This window comes from Ctenopharyngodon idella, chromosome 2 (assembly GCF_019924925.1).
Source record: "Ctenopharyngodon idella isolate HZGC_01 chromosome 2, HZGC01, whole genome shotgun sequence".
Taxonomy (NCBI): domain Eukaryota; kingdom Metazoa; phylum Chordata; class Actinopteri; order Cypriniformes; family Xenocyprididae; genus Ctenopharyngodon; species Ctenopharyngodon idella.
In genome coordinates, this window is record NC_067221.1 from 29,155,403 (window position 1) to 29,173,518 (window position 18,116).

An 18,116-nucleotide genomic window follows, 5' to 3' on the forward strand; every position below is an offset into this window, starting at 1 on the left:
GGCAGAACATCAAAAGACTGACAGCCTCAGTCACAATTCACTATCAGTTTCTTTTCTAATGGTGACTGAGACGATGTGACTCTTTCCTTTTGTGTTCCACAAAAATAAAGACATATGGGTGAGTAGATGGTTTATAAAGAAATCTTACCCTTGAAAATGGAGGACAGAAGAATATAGCAGATGAATTGGTTTTCCTTTGTAATTAAAATGTAAGTTCCTCGCTCTTGTATTATCAGGAATGTAAACTCCTTGGGTGAAAAAGGTGACAAAGATGTAACCCACAATTTCAATAGCATAGACAAAACTATTTTTAATAACTTTTTTAAAAAAATACATATTATGGGCCAAAAAAGAGGTTTAACCCACACTGAAAAGTCATGAAATGCCCATGATAAGCATGCAATACTAGAGAAACCGGAAAATTAAAGTATGACCATTGGACGAGAAATACAGAGTCCAGCCAATCCCTCGTTAACAACTAAATATCACTTGTTTAGATATTGATTATACACAAAATGAATAGTTGTTAATAAGATAGACGTGGTTTGTCATTGGTAAAATGAGAATCAGAATATTGTCTCAAATTATGCATGTTCTGTATAATATATAGTATTATTGTAGCAAAACTGAGCACCTGTGACAGTGGAATTTGTAGAGAATATTTCAGTAGTCACTGAGAAAATGTATTTGGATTTGCAAACTTGTAGTTTTCTTTTCTCTCACAAACACAACAGTTAAATTTGTACTAATCTTATTCTACGAATTCAAATTATTAAACTCATAGGCTCAAATTTTTGCTGATCATTCAAATAAATGACCTGTAATGAAAAAATCCTATCATCCATAAAAATGGCTTATATCCCTCTCTAACACAGTCTTAAATATTAATTGTAAAATAGTAGCATTTATAATAAATAATTGACTATTTTTCATTTCTTGCCAAAACCATAATTCTACAGTGCAAGGCAATTTCGGGGTGGTGCTGTGTTGATTACTGATTGATTAATAACGACAAGAACATGTTTATCACTGGATAGAGCACGTGTTTGAGTGGGATGTCACATACTGATATGTCATGTGTGAGATCTCGCATATCAGTTCACAAACAAAATCTGTCCATGACTTCACACTTTTGATACAGGTGTGCCGCAGAATAACATGCAGGCTTAGATGACTGAACGAAAAGTGTTTTACTGAAGAGTCCAAGTTCAATAGAACAACAAAAAGGAAGCCGTGCTTCCGCAGAAAAAATACAAGAAACAAAAGAAGAGTAACAGACAAATCCAAAAACTCAACAGACTTAGCTTTCTTGGCAAGGATACACATGCATAGTAGGCTCAAGACTGAACACAACTGAAAGAAAGAGGCGTGCTTAAATAGGCAAACACAAACAAGATAACGATCCACAGGTGGGAGAAATCAAGTCCTAATGAGTAGCAATACAATGAATACTACAAAAGCTGGGGCCACCTAGTGGCCGGGAGAGTCATTACATGGCATAAGTGTCAGTGCCAGCTAGTGGTTGGGAGAGTCATTACAAGTCAGCGCCACCTAGAGGCTGGGAGAGTCATTACAAGCTGGAGCCTTACACCTCCATTCATATGCACACAAATGCGGGAGACCAGAAACGCAAGCTCATGCAAAAAGTTTGGTTTGGAACTCTGACCTGCGAATTCACATCACACGACTACGTGTAAAGAGTACAAAATCGCTACATGTAGGTGTGACCTCTTGGCTAAATTAAAAAAAAAAATGTAGTAAAGTCGAGTAGACTGTATATTTTTATATTTTGAATATACTATTTGTTAAATGTTGAATTCATGTTTATAAAAAGACTCTGCAGACATCATATCATGGCAGTTACAGTGTCTGAAGAAATTTTGCATGCTCAAAGTAGTGTGTCCGCAGCTTAAATGTGAGCATATGAATATCTTAATTTCTGTTTCGAAGAATAGGACTTGTGCACCACCAGAAAAGAATTTGAAAAGGTTTAACTGTTGTGTTGTTTGTAAGAGAGAAAGAGAGAGAAAAGTTTGCAACTTCTAAAAAACATTGTGTGATTATTCTTTACAACTAGAAATCCCAGTGTCACAGGTGCTCAGTTTTGCTATAGTAATACCCTCTCAGAACATGGTAGTAATCAGCCATCCATGCAAAAGCAGAGGTCGGTGTGGTGTACTGTTGGTACATCTGTCCAGGCCAAGATCTGATGTCTTCATGCCTTCAGCTGGGGATCCCAGAGACCCTGCAATAAAAATAGTAGAGTTCAAAATCCATTGTACATGCCCATTACAAAGTATCGCATGGTAACATAAATCAACATTCCAAGTTCAATTTAACTTTAGCTCAATAGACAATATTTGTAGTATAATATTGCCCAAAAGAAACAGTTTTGACTTGCACTCTGAATTTTCCTTTAATATGGCATTTTGTGAGAGGCCATGTCACATTTTCTTCTATAAGTAATTTTTAATCAAAATTAATGATTAATATAAAATATAAAGAATTCATGCATTTACAAACCTCATTTGGATAAATATGATGGTTTACACAGGAAAGCCTGTCAGTTATGGGCTGTAATGAAAAAGAAAAGACACATAACATATATACCTATCAAAATAGACTAACACAGATAGACTAATACAGTCTCTTGATCTGGGTAGTGGCAGCTATTGGGGAAACTCACCATCTTCATGGCATCAAGGCCATCTCATCTCATCTGGTAACAAGAGCACAGCCATAATTGTAAGAACTCTAATGACATCTTTACCCCCTGATATTGTATTGGTGATTCAATTCAAACATTTTAGAGGCTGAGTATGAGCAGTGTGTAAGCTGACCAGATTTATGTGAAAAGTAACTTAAATGCCTAAAGTTGTTGACCCTCTGAACCAGTCAGCATTTAAAGTATTTAAGTATTTGGTAACACTTTACAATAAGGTCCATTAGTTAACCTTAGATACTAATACATTATTAACATTTTGTTAACATTAGTTAATGCACTGTGAACTAACATGAACAAACAATGAACAACTGTATTTTCATTAACTAACATTAACGAAGATTAGTAAATACAGCAACAAATGTATTGCTCATAGTTAGTTCATGTTAGTTAATACATTAACTAATGTTTAACTAATGAACCTTATTGTAAAGTGTTACCAAATATTTAGTAAAACGTATTTAAGAATGTATCAGTAAAAAATACATACAAATAAATAACTCAAAAAAGACCTAGAGAAAATATATTAATGACCATAACATCCTGTTATCATAATAGTTTATCATAAATACAAACAACATAACATTATTTGTCACCTAATCTCATTTCGCTGATTATTTTACCCTAAAGGCTTTTCACAGACACTCTTACTGAAACAACCAGGGGTTAAAGGGTTAGTTCACCCAAAAATGAAAATTCTGTCATTTATTACTCACCCTCATGCCGTTCCACACCTGTAAGACCTTCGTTCATCTTCGGAACACAAATTAAGATATTTTTGTTGAAATCCGATAGCCAGCAATGACATTTCCTCTCTCAAGATCCATTAATGTACTAAAAACATATTAAAATCAGTTCATGTGAGTACAGTGGTTCAATATTAATATTATAAAGCGACGAGAATATTTTTGGTGCGCCAAAAAAAAAAAAAAAAAATAACGTGATAGCCGATTTCAAAACACTGCTTCAGGAAGCATCGGAGCGTTATGAATCAGCATATCGAATCATGATTCAGATCACGTGTCAAACTGCCAACGGCTGAAATCATGTGACTTTGGCGCTCCGAACAGCAGATTCGATACACTGTGCTCATTGTGCTCCGATGCTTCCTGAAGCAGTGTTTTAAAATCGGCCATCACTAAATAAGTCGTTATTTTGTTTTTTTTTGGCGCACCAAAAATATTCTTGTCGCTTTATAATATTAATATTGAACCACTGTACTCACATGAACTGATTTAAATATGTTTTTAGTACCTTTATAGATCTTGAAAGAGGAAATGTCATTGCTCCGTATGAAGGCCTCACGGAGCCATCGGATTTCAACTAAAATATCTTAATTTGTATTCTGAAGATTAACGAAGGTCTTACGGGTGTGGAACGGCATGAGGGTAAGTAATAAATGACAGAATTTTCATTTTTGGGTGAACTAACCCTTTAACAGACAGTAAGGTATGTTGTAGAATAAGTTCATGCAGAATAAGGCATTAATACCAGCTTTATAAGTAATAATAAACAGCCAATATGCAAGCTAATAAGCAGCTAGTTTAAAGTGAGAATTGTTCCCCATACCGTTACCCTTTGTGGAAAAAATGCGTATGAAGTTATTTAATGAGCTTTCTCAGTTCACCTGAGTTTCCTAAAGTAAAAGTTACTCCTGTCAGCAGCTCTTCCCCCTCCGGTGTTGTAGATTTGTTCACTCCTGAAATCACAGAAAATTTTTTCTTCAATGTGATTGGTATTAAATTATTAAACATTAAATGTAATCGAGGTAATTTGTTTACCATGAAAGATCATTTCATTTTGTTTCATTTGATTTTTGCGCTTCCTGTAAGGGATGTCAGTACAGCAGTTTAAATAAATTAGCTCACTTCTAATTACCCATTGACAAATTACCAACAAAACCTTAACAAAACTATCAAAGCCTCTCTTCTGAAAATAAAGATGCGATTAAAAACGCAAACTTTCATAAGAGCTCAGTATATTAGCCAAACAGTTCTGAAAACGGTTATGCTAACGGACTTTTTCGAAGAAAATAAACTATTTCAGTAAAGTAAATATTCGACAGAAGCGTGTCAATTACAGGTAAGAAACGTATCCAGAACAGTTTTTTATTATTTATGTGATTTTGGGGACTAAACTCACCCGAAAGAAGAGAAAACAACAGCGATAGACGGAGATTTTGCAGCTTGTGCCGCCCGTTACCATGGTAACTCCTCCAGTGTTTGAATGTTTAAAACGCGCGCGCCCATTAAAACACGTCAAAGTCACGCAGCATTTACACAAATAAACATCTACCATTACCGGTTTATGACCTGATCCGTTTATTTTGCGGAGGACGAGATATGTTCAGATAATTTGGCTACTTACAAAAACTTTTCTGAGCTAAACAAGCTGGGCTGACCTAGCATTCCGCTGCTCATCTGGCCCTTCGCCTCCGAGAAATTGTGATTACAAACTGCCTGTAGTAAACCGAGTGCCTTAGTAACTTTTAAGTGTCACAGAATTAACAAAAGATTTTTCTAATTCACTTAAAGGGAAAACTTACCTGAAAACCACAGATGTCGCCGGAGTCGCGATTTCTCTCGTCGGTTGCAGAGATGAATGGTCACACGCAAACAGATAAGCGCGGCATCGGCCTGCAGTCGTGATCCGACCCAAAGTCATGCTGAGAACATTGATGCCAATTTTACAATAGTCAACCAAACTTCCTGTCCGCCAGTTTGATTTTCTTTAAAACCTACTTTTCAAACTGCTCTTAGACCATTCATCCAATTTTCACCAAAATCGAATCGTATCATCTTCAGACCATGTTAAATTAAAGATATGGATTTTGTGTTGATAGATGAAACCGTATTCATATACCACAGCGAAGAATTAGAGTCTTGATGCCCAAATGACTCTTGAGGCTGTATCTCTGCAATGCTTTGACATATTGACACCAAACAACTATGCGACAAACTTTGCGATTGTCATTGTCAACTCACTCTGACCACACCGCATGAATTTGGTCACAGCGCCACCTATTGGTGGAAAGTGGTAAACCAGTAAATCTTTATTATTGACTGTATTTGTGATTTTTCAGCTCTTTTGCCTAAAATGATCTTAATAGGTCTTTAATTGCTCACTGTTGCAGTTGGTCTGATGCTCACGGCCGTGTTGGCTGGCTTGTTGTGCCACTTTTGTGCTTGGCCCCGTAAATGCTGCTTGCAGCTTTAATTATTATTATTATTATTATTATTATTCCCCTCTTGAGTCTATGGCAGCCCATAGAACCGTATGTTAAAAAGTTGTGAAATTTGGCACACTGATAGAGGACAGTCTGAACTGTGTCCATAGCCAATTTGGAGTCTCTAACTCAATCCCTCTAGCGCCACCAGCTGTCCAAATTTGCACTTCTGTTTATGCTAATAACTTTTGAACTATAAGGGTTAGAAATAATATTCTTTTTTCGTCTGATTCCTTGGCTCAAGCCGATTCGAATGCACCATATCAGCTCATTTTCCGTCATGAAAATTTTCCCGCAATTTTGATTTTTCCGAAAAACCTACTTTTCCGAACTCCTCCTAGGCCGTTACTCCGATTATCATGAAAATTGAACCAGATCATCTTCAGACCATGACTGCAAAAAGTCATCAAAAGCTTTTTGATAGATCCGTCCGTTCTCGAAAAGGGCACAAATTAATTCGACAAAAAGCTCGCCAAATCAGACTTCAGGCTATATCTCCACAATGCTTTATCGTATTCAGACCAAACTGGGTACATGTCATCATAAGCAAGACCTGAGGCAACATGCAGCGTTTCGGTGCAGCACCACCTACTGGTCCAGAGATACGAAAAATGGCTATTCTTGCTTATAACTTATGATGAGTTGGTCCAAAAATCATAAATGTGGTCTCGTTAGATTCAGGGCATCATGCTGAGTTGAAAGATATCCATTATTACCATATCAGCCATTTTGGCCGTTGGCCATTTTGAATTTTGTGCTAAAATGCTTTATTTTATGAACGCATTAGCATATTGTCAAAAAACTCGGTATGGGCCATCAGCACGATGCCCTGAAGGAGCCTGAGAAGTTTCGCACCAGCGCCACCTAGTAGTAAAATCAAATATTCAAATGCTTATCACTTTGGATATGGTCAACTTATTTTCAAAAGAGTCATCTCCTTAGACTCCTGAATCCCTGCTGAGTACAACAATACCAAACATGCTAGGTTTCGACTTATGGTTTGTCCGCCATGTTGAATTTTGCGAAAAACCTACTTTTTCGAACTCGTCCTAGACGCTTCATTTGATTTTCATGAAAATCAAATCAGATCATTTTCAGTCCATGCTGACAAAAAGTTATCAAAAGCTTTCTGATAAACTCAACCATTCTCAAATAACACGCATATTAATTTAACGTAGAGCACCCAATTTGGACTCGAGACTGTATCTCTGCAGTGCTTTATCATATTCAGACCAAACTTCGTACATATCATCCCAAGCAAGACCAGAGCCTACATGCTGAGTTTCGGCGCAGCGCCACCTACTGGTCTGGAGATACAAAAAATTGCTATTTTTGCTTATAGCTTCAGATAGGTTTGTCCAAAAATCATAAAGGTGGTCTTTTTAGATTTGGGGCAACATGCTGAGTCGAATGACATCCAGTTTTCCCATGTCGGCCATTTTGGCTATCAGTCATTTTGAATTTAGTTTTAAAATGCTGTATTTTATGAACGCATTAGCGTATCGTTACGAAACTCGGTTTGGGTCATCAACACAATGCCCTGAAGAAGCCTGAGAAGTTTTGGACCAGCGCCACCTAGTGGAGAATGTTTTTTTCATTCATATGCTAATAACTTTTGATCTGGTTGACTTATTTTCACGGGAGTCATTGTCACCTCACTCTGACCATACCACATTAATTTGGTCACAGCACCACCTATTGATCGAAAGTGATAAACCAGTAAATCTTTATTATTGACTGAATATATCATTTTTCAACTCTTTTGCCTAAAATTATCTTAATAGGTCTTTACTTGCTCACTGTTGCAGTTGGTCTGATGCTCCCAGCCATGTTGGCTGGCTTGTTGTGCCTTTTTTGCTTGGCCCCGTAATTGCTGCTTGCAGCTATATTTATTATTATATTATTTCACTCTTGAACTCTATGGCAGCCCATAGAACCGTATACTAAAAAGTTGTGAAATTTGGAACACTGATAAAGGACAGTCTGAACTGTGCCCATAGCCAATTTGGAGTCTCTAACTCTTCCCTCTAGCGCCACCAGCTGTCCAAAGTTGCACTTTTGTTTATGCTAATAACTTTTGAACCATAAGGGTTAGAAACAAAATTCTTTTTCCCTCTGATTCTTTGGCTCAAGACAATCCGAATGCACCATATGACGTCATTACTTATCATTGGGGGAACTGGGTACGTTCCAGAAGATAGACTCACTGCCCAGCAGCTCTTTGCCATCAGTGATGGTCTCACATATGGGCTCTCAGCTCCATGGCAGCCCTCTGTGCATCTCCATAGCAACGGGGAGCTCAAGTGCTCAGTCCCAGCACATGCAGCAGATGTTTATGGGACAATGCAATTATTATAATTAGAAATGCAGCATGGGATTTTATGAACATTAGTCTTTTTTATATGCTGTACACCACTGCATTAAATGAGCTTGTTTGTGTGTGAATATGAGCATGTGTCTATTTATATATATATATATATATATATATAATAAAATAATAATGTTTTGATATGGACTGGATTTATCTATATATATATATATATATATATATATATATATATATATTAGTTTTTTATTTTTTATTTTTTCCTCCTCATGAGCCTCTGGGTGTCACCTGTTTCTTGATTCAGGTTGATTAAGTTGAACACCTGATGTCTATCTATAAAGAGTTGAGTGTATGCCACATGTTTGCCTGATGAAGACCCGTTGGTCGAAACATTGCATTATTTAATAAATTATTTATTGGAGCAGTTATTTTCAGTGTGCGGACTACAAGGGTCAGTTCACCCAAAAATGAAAATAATGTAATTTATTACTCACCCTCATGTCGTTCCACACCCGTAAGACCTTCGTTAATCTTCGAAACACAAATTAAGATATTTTTGTTGAAAGTCGATGGCTCCGTGAGGCCTCCATAGCCAGCAATGACATTTCCTCTCAAGATCTATTAATGTACTAAAAACATATTTAAATCAGTTCATGTGAGTACAGTGGTTCAATATTAATATTATAAAGCGATTAGAATATTTTTGGTGCGCCAAAAAAACGAAATAACGACTTATATAGTGATGGGCGATTTCAAAACACTGCTTCAGGAAGCTTCGGAGCGTTATGAATCAGCGTGTCGAATCATGATTCGGATCGCGTGCCAAACTGCTGAAATCACGTGACTTTGGCGCTCCAAACCGCTGATTCGACATGCTGATTCATAACGCTTCGAAGCTTCCTGAAGCAGTGTTTTGAAATCGGACATCACTATATAAGTCATTATTTTGTTTTTTTGGCGCACCAAAAATATTCTAGTTGCTTTATAAGAATATTGAACCACTGTACTCACATGAACTGATTTAAATATGTTTTTAGTACCTTTATGGATCTTGAGAGAGGAAATGTCATTGCTGGCTATGCAGGCCTCATGGAGCCATCGGATTTCAACAAAAATATCTTAATTTGTCTTCTGAAGATGAACGAAGTTCTTACGGATGTGGAAAGACATGAGGGTGAGTAATAAATGACAGAATTTTCATTTTTGGGTTAACTAACCCTTTCACATTTCTCTTTTTTTCATCAGTTTTTTGTTGTCCTGCACCTGAGCCCAGTTTGGGGGTTTTTGGGATGTGCACATCTACCTGAATATTTTGATTCTTTTATATTCTTGAAGAACAATACAGGCAAAGTTATAATCCTACGTATCATTTTACTTCCAAGCGGTAGAATGGGAGTGAATTGTTGACGTTTTTAAGCTTCAAATAGTGCATCCATCGATCAAAGAACTGCTCGACATGGCTCTGTGGTCTTGACAAAGGTCTTCTCCAGCCTTGAGGGTGAGTAAAACGTGGGGAAATTTTGATTTGGTAGTGACATATTGCTTTAAAGTAGTTCAAGTAATTCACTTGCATTGGTTTTGTGTCCATACAATAATAGTGAATGGGGGCTGTGCTGTTCTGTTACCAACATTGTTCAAAATTCTGCAGAGGACAGTAATTCATACAGGTTTGAAATGACAAGAGGGCGTGTAAATGATGACAGAATTTTGATACGGTCAACACCTTTCACCGTGTTCACCGTATCAGATCCAAAAACAACAACAGCCGACCACGAGTGATCATCGCAAAATTTGAACACTATAAACACAAAGAACTGGTTCAGAGGCAAGGCAGACAACTCAAAGGCACAAACTATGGACTCAATGAACAATATCCAAAGGACATTCTCGAACGCCGGAAACAACTCTTTCCAATCCGAAAAAAACAAAAAATAAATGAAGGAAAAAAGGCAATCATTACAGTGGACAAATTATACATAGATGGACAACTATATCGCAATAAGGACATTACTCCCTGGCTTTTCTGAACACTTCACTTCTATTCCTGAGTCAATAACTGCCATAATCATAAACTGAACTAAACACACTCACTTCTTTCTTTCTTTCATTAATCTATTAGATGTGCTCCTACTTTTGCACCTAGGTCTCGTGTCCCCCTTCCCATGTTCCACCATATGTTTGTATTTAATGGTTTCTGTTTTGTTGTTGCTGTTCTGCTGTGTATATTCTGTCAGTTGTGTTTCTGTATTTTTGTTAGTCTGCCAACAACATTGCATTGTTATGCACACACACATATACACTACTACACCCACTCGAGTACATACACTCACATGTATACATGTACAGTACTAACAGGCCCACACATTAATGTACATTTATGTCTATTTTTCACTAAAACATGTCATCTATCACTTTTGTAACCTGGAACGTTCGTGGATTTGGTTCTCAGACAAAGAAGGTCAAAGTTTTTAATCATTTAAATAAACTACAAGCCGACACATGTCTCCTGCAAGAAACACATCTATCAGAATCAGATTACAACAAAATTAAATCATCAAATTACAGTCATTTATTCTCGGCTCACTACAACACAAAACAAAGAGAAGTATGCATTCTAATAAATAAAAAAATCTCTTTTGTTCATAATACCACCATTACAGACCCTGAAGGACGTTTCATTATCATAAACATCTCCATTAATAATAGCCCAGTGACAATTGGCAACTTATATGGCCCAAACACAGATGACCCATCCTTTTTCCAGACCTTTTTCTCCTCAATTTCAAATTTTTCTAATTGTCCAGTCATAATTGCAGGTGATTTCAATACAGTTATAGATCCAACAATAGATAGATGTAATAGTTTAGGCAATAAACGCATTTGGAAATCTGCAGAAACCATAAAACAGTTCATTAGTGATTTTGGTCTTGGCGATTAGTTGGCGTCTACAGCATCCTAACAGTAAAGAATACTCATTTTTCTCACCAGTACACCACTCATATTCCCGCATTGACTTCTTTCTCACCAGTAATTCTATCATATCAAATATTTCTGAATCAAAGATCCATCCAATAGTCATTAGTGATCATGCCCCGGTAACATTAAAATGGAACACAACTAGTCAACATAAACCCACTACCAGATGGCGATTTAACACATCTCTTCTGAAAGACCATGATTTTGACAGTTATTTCAAAAGAGAGTGGGCATGCTTTCTAGAGATGAATGACTCCCCGGAAACATCTCCATCTCTTCTGTGGGAAACGGAAAGCCGTACTAAGAGGAAAAATAATTTCATTCTCCGTTTACAAAAAAAGGAAAGAAAAGGATCAACTAGTAGATTTGGAACAAAAAATTAAACAACTAGAAGACATTAACATAACCCATAACCCAACAGAAGAAACACAGGATTCATTAAGAAAATATAAACTCAAATTGAACGAATTAATCAATAAACATACACAATTCCTAATTCATAGACTAAGACAAGAAAACTTTCATCATAGTAACAAATCTGGTAAATATTTGGCAAATCAAATCAAACAAAATAAGGAAAAAGCTACAGTACCACTCATTACAGACACAGCAGGGAAATCCACCAACTCACCAGAAGAAATAAATCAAATCTTTCAAAATTTTTACAGTAAATTATATTCCTCCAATAAAGACCCAGATCAGAAAGACATTGACTCATTTCTCAACAATATCAACTTACCTTAACTCAGTAAACATCAAATAAATACTCTGGAATCTCCCTTATCAGAACATGAACTTTTTAATGCCCTCAAACTCATGCCAAACAATGAAGCACCAGGCCCCGACGGATTCCCTGCTGAGTTCTACAAACACTTTTGGTCCATTTTATCACCACTCTTCATCCGTATGATTACTGAATCAAAACAAAAATCAATACTCCCAGATAATATGAACACAGCCACAATTTCACTCCTTCTTAAACCAAATAAAGACCCAACATTACCGTCAAGTTATCGTCCGATTTCCCTAATCAATGTAGACATTAAAATCATCACCAAAGCACTAGCACATAGAATAGAAAAAGTCACACCATTTATAATCCATCCAGACCAAACTGGTTTCATCAAAGGTAGACTTTCATCCAACAACACGCGCAGACTTTTTAACTTAATGCATTATTCATCAACTCAAAAAACCAAAACCATCATAGTTAGTCTCGATGCAGAAAAAGCTTTTGATAGGGTCAATTGGAAATTCCTGTTTTCCACATTAGAGAGGTTTGGTTTTGGGGAGTCATTCATTAATTGGATCAAAATTCTGTATACATCACCTTCAGCCACTGTCATCACCAATGGACTAACATCACATATCTTCACACTGCAACGGGGGACTAGACAAGGATGCCCACTCTCCCCTTCATTATTCACCATTTTCATTGAGCCACTAGCAGCAGCTATCCGTCAAAACAGCTACATTAAAGGAATTCAAACACTAAACATGCAAAATTAGTGTTTACGCTGATGATATATTACTATATTTACAAGACCCCCCATCATCATTACAAGAAACGATTAAACTCATTGATTTATTCTCAAATATCTCTGAATACTCGATCAACTGGAGTAAATCTGCCATACTCTCATTACATTCCAACGGCTTGGATGTGGCATCCCAGACACCACCTATTCCTTTGTGCACCAACTATATCACATACTTAGGCATTAATGTTTCCTCCAGGCTGTCAGAGCTGTTTGGACTCAACTTTACTCCATTATTTAAAACAATAAATGATGACCTTCATCGCTGGATGAATTTACCACTATCCATTATGGGCAGAATATCAGTAATTAAAATGACTATACTCCCTAAATTAAACTATTTATTTACAATGACTCCAGCACTACCCACCCTCACCTGGTTTAAATCACTAGATTCAATCGTCACTAAATTCTATTGGAAAAATAAGACCCCAAGAATTAAATTAACTACACTACAGAAACCAAAAACACAAGGAGGACTGGAAGCACCACATTTTTACCACTACTTTTTGGCCAATCAGCTCCAAAATATATACAAATGGATTCACCCAAACCCATCAGAAAGCACATGGCAAGATGTTGAACAGTCAATTTGTAAAGACATTAACATTTCAGAATTACCTTTCTATAATCAGACAATCAAAAAGCATCACTGTTTTAAAACACCAACAATAGCCGCAGCTCTGACAGCCTGGTGGAAATTTAATCAAATCACGAACACCCCTCTTGCACCATCTAAATACACCCCGATCTGGAATAACCCAGATTTTATAGTTAACAAGAAGCCACTCAACTTACGCACATGGGTAGATAAGGGCATCACACAACTTCAACACATCCTGCTTAATAACAACTTGGCACCATTTTCCCACTTGGTCCAGAAATACGGCATTGGGAGTAATTGTTTTTTGGAATATTTACAAATCAAATCATCTATTCAATCAAAAATCGACACTCAGACAATTAATCTAGACCTTCCCCCTCCAATCTCAGGAAATTATTTAAAATGGGTTTTTCTTCAGAAACATGCTCACATTGCACACAAAACACTTCAGACACCTATTTACACGCTATTTGGGATTGCACCTCAGTTAAAAAATTTTGGGAAAACGTTACTGACTCACTATCCAACCTTATGGGATGTCACATCCCGCTGTCTCCCTCCCTCTGTATATTAGGTGACATATCCATAATCAATTTAAACAGTACAAACAGTCAGTTACTCCTAGTGGCTCTAACTATCGCCAAGAAAACTATCCTCATGAACTGGAAATCAAGGAACACCATACACATTACAACTTGGAAAAATTTACCAATAGAGTACATCTCCATGGAAAACTTGTCTACCTCCACTCAAAATAATACATCAGAATTACACCCTTCTTGGTCATCTCTCTTTAACTTCCAACAGTCATGAATCCATTGACCTTCTTTGTCTGAAGCCATCCTCAATGGTACACCATCAATATTCACACATGACTGGGGGGAGGGGGGTCAGGAAGAGGTAGCAACACCGACTAATATCAAATATAAATAAAATACTTATAAGATTATATTTAAATCTCTCTCTCTCTCTTTTTTTTTTTTTTTTTCTTTTTTGCTGCTTCTGGACCCTGGTTGGCTGTGGCATACTAGTCCCTGACATGTGCGGTTTTGATTAGTTGTGGGTGGGTGTGATGTGGGGCCGGGGGCCTTGGGCTTTCGCCCTCCAGCTTGTACTTTCACCTGGGATTTCTTGTCTCTGGCTGGCTCAGCACTTGTCTCGCTGTTTTAATGCTTCACATATTAGATGAGGTGCACACACACATTCATTTGGAGCATAAAACAAGTTTAAAGCAAAAAAAAAAAAAAATGCACACACATAGGGTAAGTGTGGCGTGGGCGTGGCGGCCTGGGCTTTGCACTGGGCTGGTTCCATGCTACACGCCATGCTTTTTTATTGCATTATACACTAGTTGACATAAACATATCATGAGTATAACAATGAAAGCAGCCATATTTATATAAAAAAAAAAAAAAAAAACAGACAGGGTAAGCGTGACATGTGTGGGACGGCTGGGGATGGGTATGGATTTTGGGACCCTTGGCCCCGCAGCACTGCACCTTGATAGCCCGTTGCAACATGACGCTGACGGGGGTCTATCCTATGCCATGGCCATTAGGGGAATAGAGGCAGCTTTATAATATCTTATTATTAATAGCTGTATCAATATTACCATTATTAATACTATTATTATTATTATTATTATTATAATTATCATTGCCATTGCAACTACTACTATTATCATTACTATTAATGGCTGTATCAATATTACCATTATTAATATTATTATTATTATTGCTATTACTATTATCTTTATTTTTCTTCTTCCTGATCCTTTAACCTCCCCCTCATTCCGGATGAAATGAGTATGTTTGTTAATGTTTATCATTACTACTACTGCTAATACTATTATTACTATTTGTCATTTCTTATTAATTGGATTTATCATTATTATTATTATTGTTGTTATTATTATTAATGTTATTATTAATACTGCTATTACTGTAGCTATTGTCACCTTCCTCATTTTTTGTGTATGATACTATTATTATCTTCATCATTATTATTGTCATTTTTTTTTTTTTTCTATTATTATTATTATTATTATTTTCCTCTTTGATATATATTTTTTCTTAACTCTGGTTATGTCTGTTGTACTTTCCTACATGCTCCTTTATTCATATATTTCCACTCCCACACCCAGTTACACTTAGTTATACACACACACACACACACACACACATACCCAAATCATACTGGCTGTTATGTATGTTTTGCTGGTCTTTGTATTTGTATTTTGCATTTAATTTCTTTTCTGTAAATATTGTAATTGTTTGCATAATAAAAAAAATAAAAAAAAATTTGAATGTGAACTACTCCTTTAAAAGGAGTTGGTTCACCCAAAAATGCATTTTGAACACTGTTGAGTAGATTGATAAATGCCTCTGATTGGCCATTGTGGTACTACACTCAACAAATATGTCTGTGATTGTCTACAGTGGTCAACACATGGGAGCGTTTGATTGCACAAGTGTTTGTGTTTAAAAACATTTTCAAAGCCAAAGAGAGTGTAAAAGTCCGTCTTCACCCAAAAATGAAAATTTTGTCATCACTTACTCTACTCTTGTAATAAACCGTACAAATTTTATTTTTACGCTGAACACAAATGAAGATATTTTAATGAAAGTTAGCAACAGACGTTTGGGCTCTACATTGTCCTCCATAGTAGGAAAGCTAACTAAATTTTGTAATTTTCAGATGAAAGGTTGTTTTTTTTCTTCCACAGTCCCTCAATTACTCTCTGTTCTTGTATGTTTTTAGGCTGACCAGTGGGAGGAAGCGGAGAGAGAATTTGAAAAGACCACCATGGCACTTTTTGTGATCCGTGAAAGTGATGCTCTTAGTCGTGCACAGGACATTTCCATTGTCATTGACGGTGTGGAAGTACTAAATGAGTTGCTCTCTGTTGCATGTGCCTGTGCCTGTGCCATGAAGTTTGGACTCATTTATGCACTGAACTTAAAATATCCTGAAGGACTCAAATATACCTTTGAGGCCTTTCAGAAAATAATCACGGACATAGAGTAAGCAGATGAGCCGAAGGGTGCAGAACCTCTCTTCAAAGCTGCAGGAGTAAATTTGTTTCCTTTGACCCAGCTAAAATGTTCTGCTGATGGTAAATTTCTTTGAAGATGTTGGACTGTATAAAGCCTTTTATACAAAGTTAACTGTACTACTGTTTGCTAAACCTGGTTTGTTTTATCTTGGTTAAGTTGTGTTTTATCTAGGGTAAGTTAAATAGTTTACCCAAAAATGAAAATTCTTATGTTGTTTACTCATCCTTAAGCTATTCAAGTATTTAACTTTAATTAAATTTGGTTCAGAGACATTTTATTACAATTATGAGAGAAGTTTCATTTTTGGGTAAACTATTCCATGAAGGTGAAAAGACTTTTTTTTTTTTTTTTTTTTTTTTTTTCTACCATTGGCTAATTTGGTGGATGTTTTATTAAAAGTGTTTGGTTTTACACTGCCCATCTTAAAGCAGTTTTTGGGCCAAACTTGTTTTAACTTCAGAAGAATTCTAAAGGTTTGATTGTGTAGTCAATTCTGATTGACTGTTCATGGAAAGATTGCATGTTTCTCTTCGAAACCATAACTGATTCTTATGGTGAATTTACATTGTATCCAGTATGTCTATGTATATGGATACTAAAAAATGTTATACAGTATGTGTTTTTATAACAATACTATACACATTGTAGAAATGTTTTATGACAAAAATTGTCAAGTTTATAATGTTTACATTGTTAGACAGTGTGTATTTGTATGAGGATACTGTAACACTGTAAAAAAATTTGTATTATGACAAAATAAATTGTCAAAAGTTTGATGCTTAAAGTCATTCATCTTAGATGATAAAATTACACATTCTGAAAGTAAATAAATTTCTTTATATTACATTAATATTTTAAATTGTATTTGGTTGGATATTTGGTTAGATGTAAAGTAAAAGAATTAAGTTAATACAAAGAGAAAACATTAAGACAAAGTATAATTTGAGATTTCATTAAACTTAAAAACTTTATTTGATTCAAATATACTTTTTGCTTTGGCTAAGTAATGGATAGTTAATTCTTTTCAAAGTAAAAATTTAAAGTTGATAAAAAGTAATTAGATGTAACAAGTTGACGCAAAATTTTTACTTTGATCCAATGAAACACTTTTTTCAGTGAAGGAAAGACATCATTAAAGTACTCCATGTGACTCCAGTGGTTTAACCTCAATTTCATGAAGCGACACCAGTGCTGTGCTTTGCACAAAAAAAACAAACAAAAAAAAAAAAAAACATAATTTACCAATTTATTTACAAAATATCATCCAAAATGTGTTCATGCAACAATATCAGCGCATGCGTCGTGGTGCTCTCATGAACACTTGCGCATTTGCGTTGTGTTGAGTATGTGCGAAGTCTGAACACAACACGCATGCGTCGTGGTGCTCTCATGAACACTTGCGCATTTGCGTTGTGTTGAGTATGTGCGAAGTCTGAACACAACACGCATGCGTCGTGATGATCACGTGAACGCACGTTGCAGATCAATATTTATGAAGTGCTAAATTATGTTTTTTTTCTGCAAACAAAGCACTCATGTCGCTTCATAAAATTGAGGTTAAACCACTGGAGTCACATGGAGTAACTTTAAGGATGTCTTTCCAGCTTTCTGGACCTTGGAGTGGTAGTTGCCTTGGATCTCTATGGAGGAACAGAAACCTCTCAGATT

General features: G+C 36.1%; 1 protein-coding gene across 3 annotated transcripts in view; it reads left to right on the plus strand.

Annotated features, from left to right (window-relative positions):
* Positions 1–17,221, plus strand: part of si:ch73-321d9.2 (uncharacterized) — a 51,080-nt gene extending 33,859 nt beyond the window's left edge. The window contains exons 8-9 of one of the 3 annotated variants that reach the window (XR_007927313.1): positions 9,657–9,772; positions 16,153–17,221. Coding sequence is in view for 1 of the 3 variants with exons in the window: in XM_051878764.1 (XP_051734724.1) it covers positions 16,153–16,419 (267 nt within the window). In the remaining 2 variants the exon portion in view is untranslated. The other 2 variants (XR_007927314.1, XM_051878764.1) reach the window with 2 other exon arrangements.
* Positions 17,222–18,116: the final 895 nt, after the last annotated feature.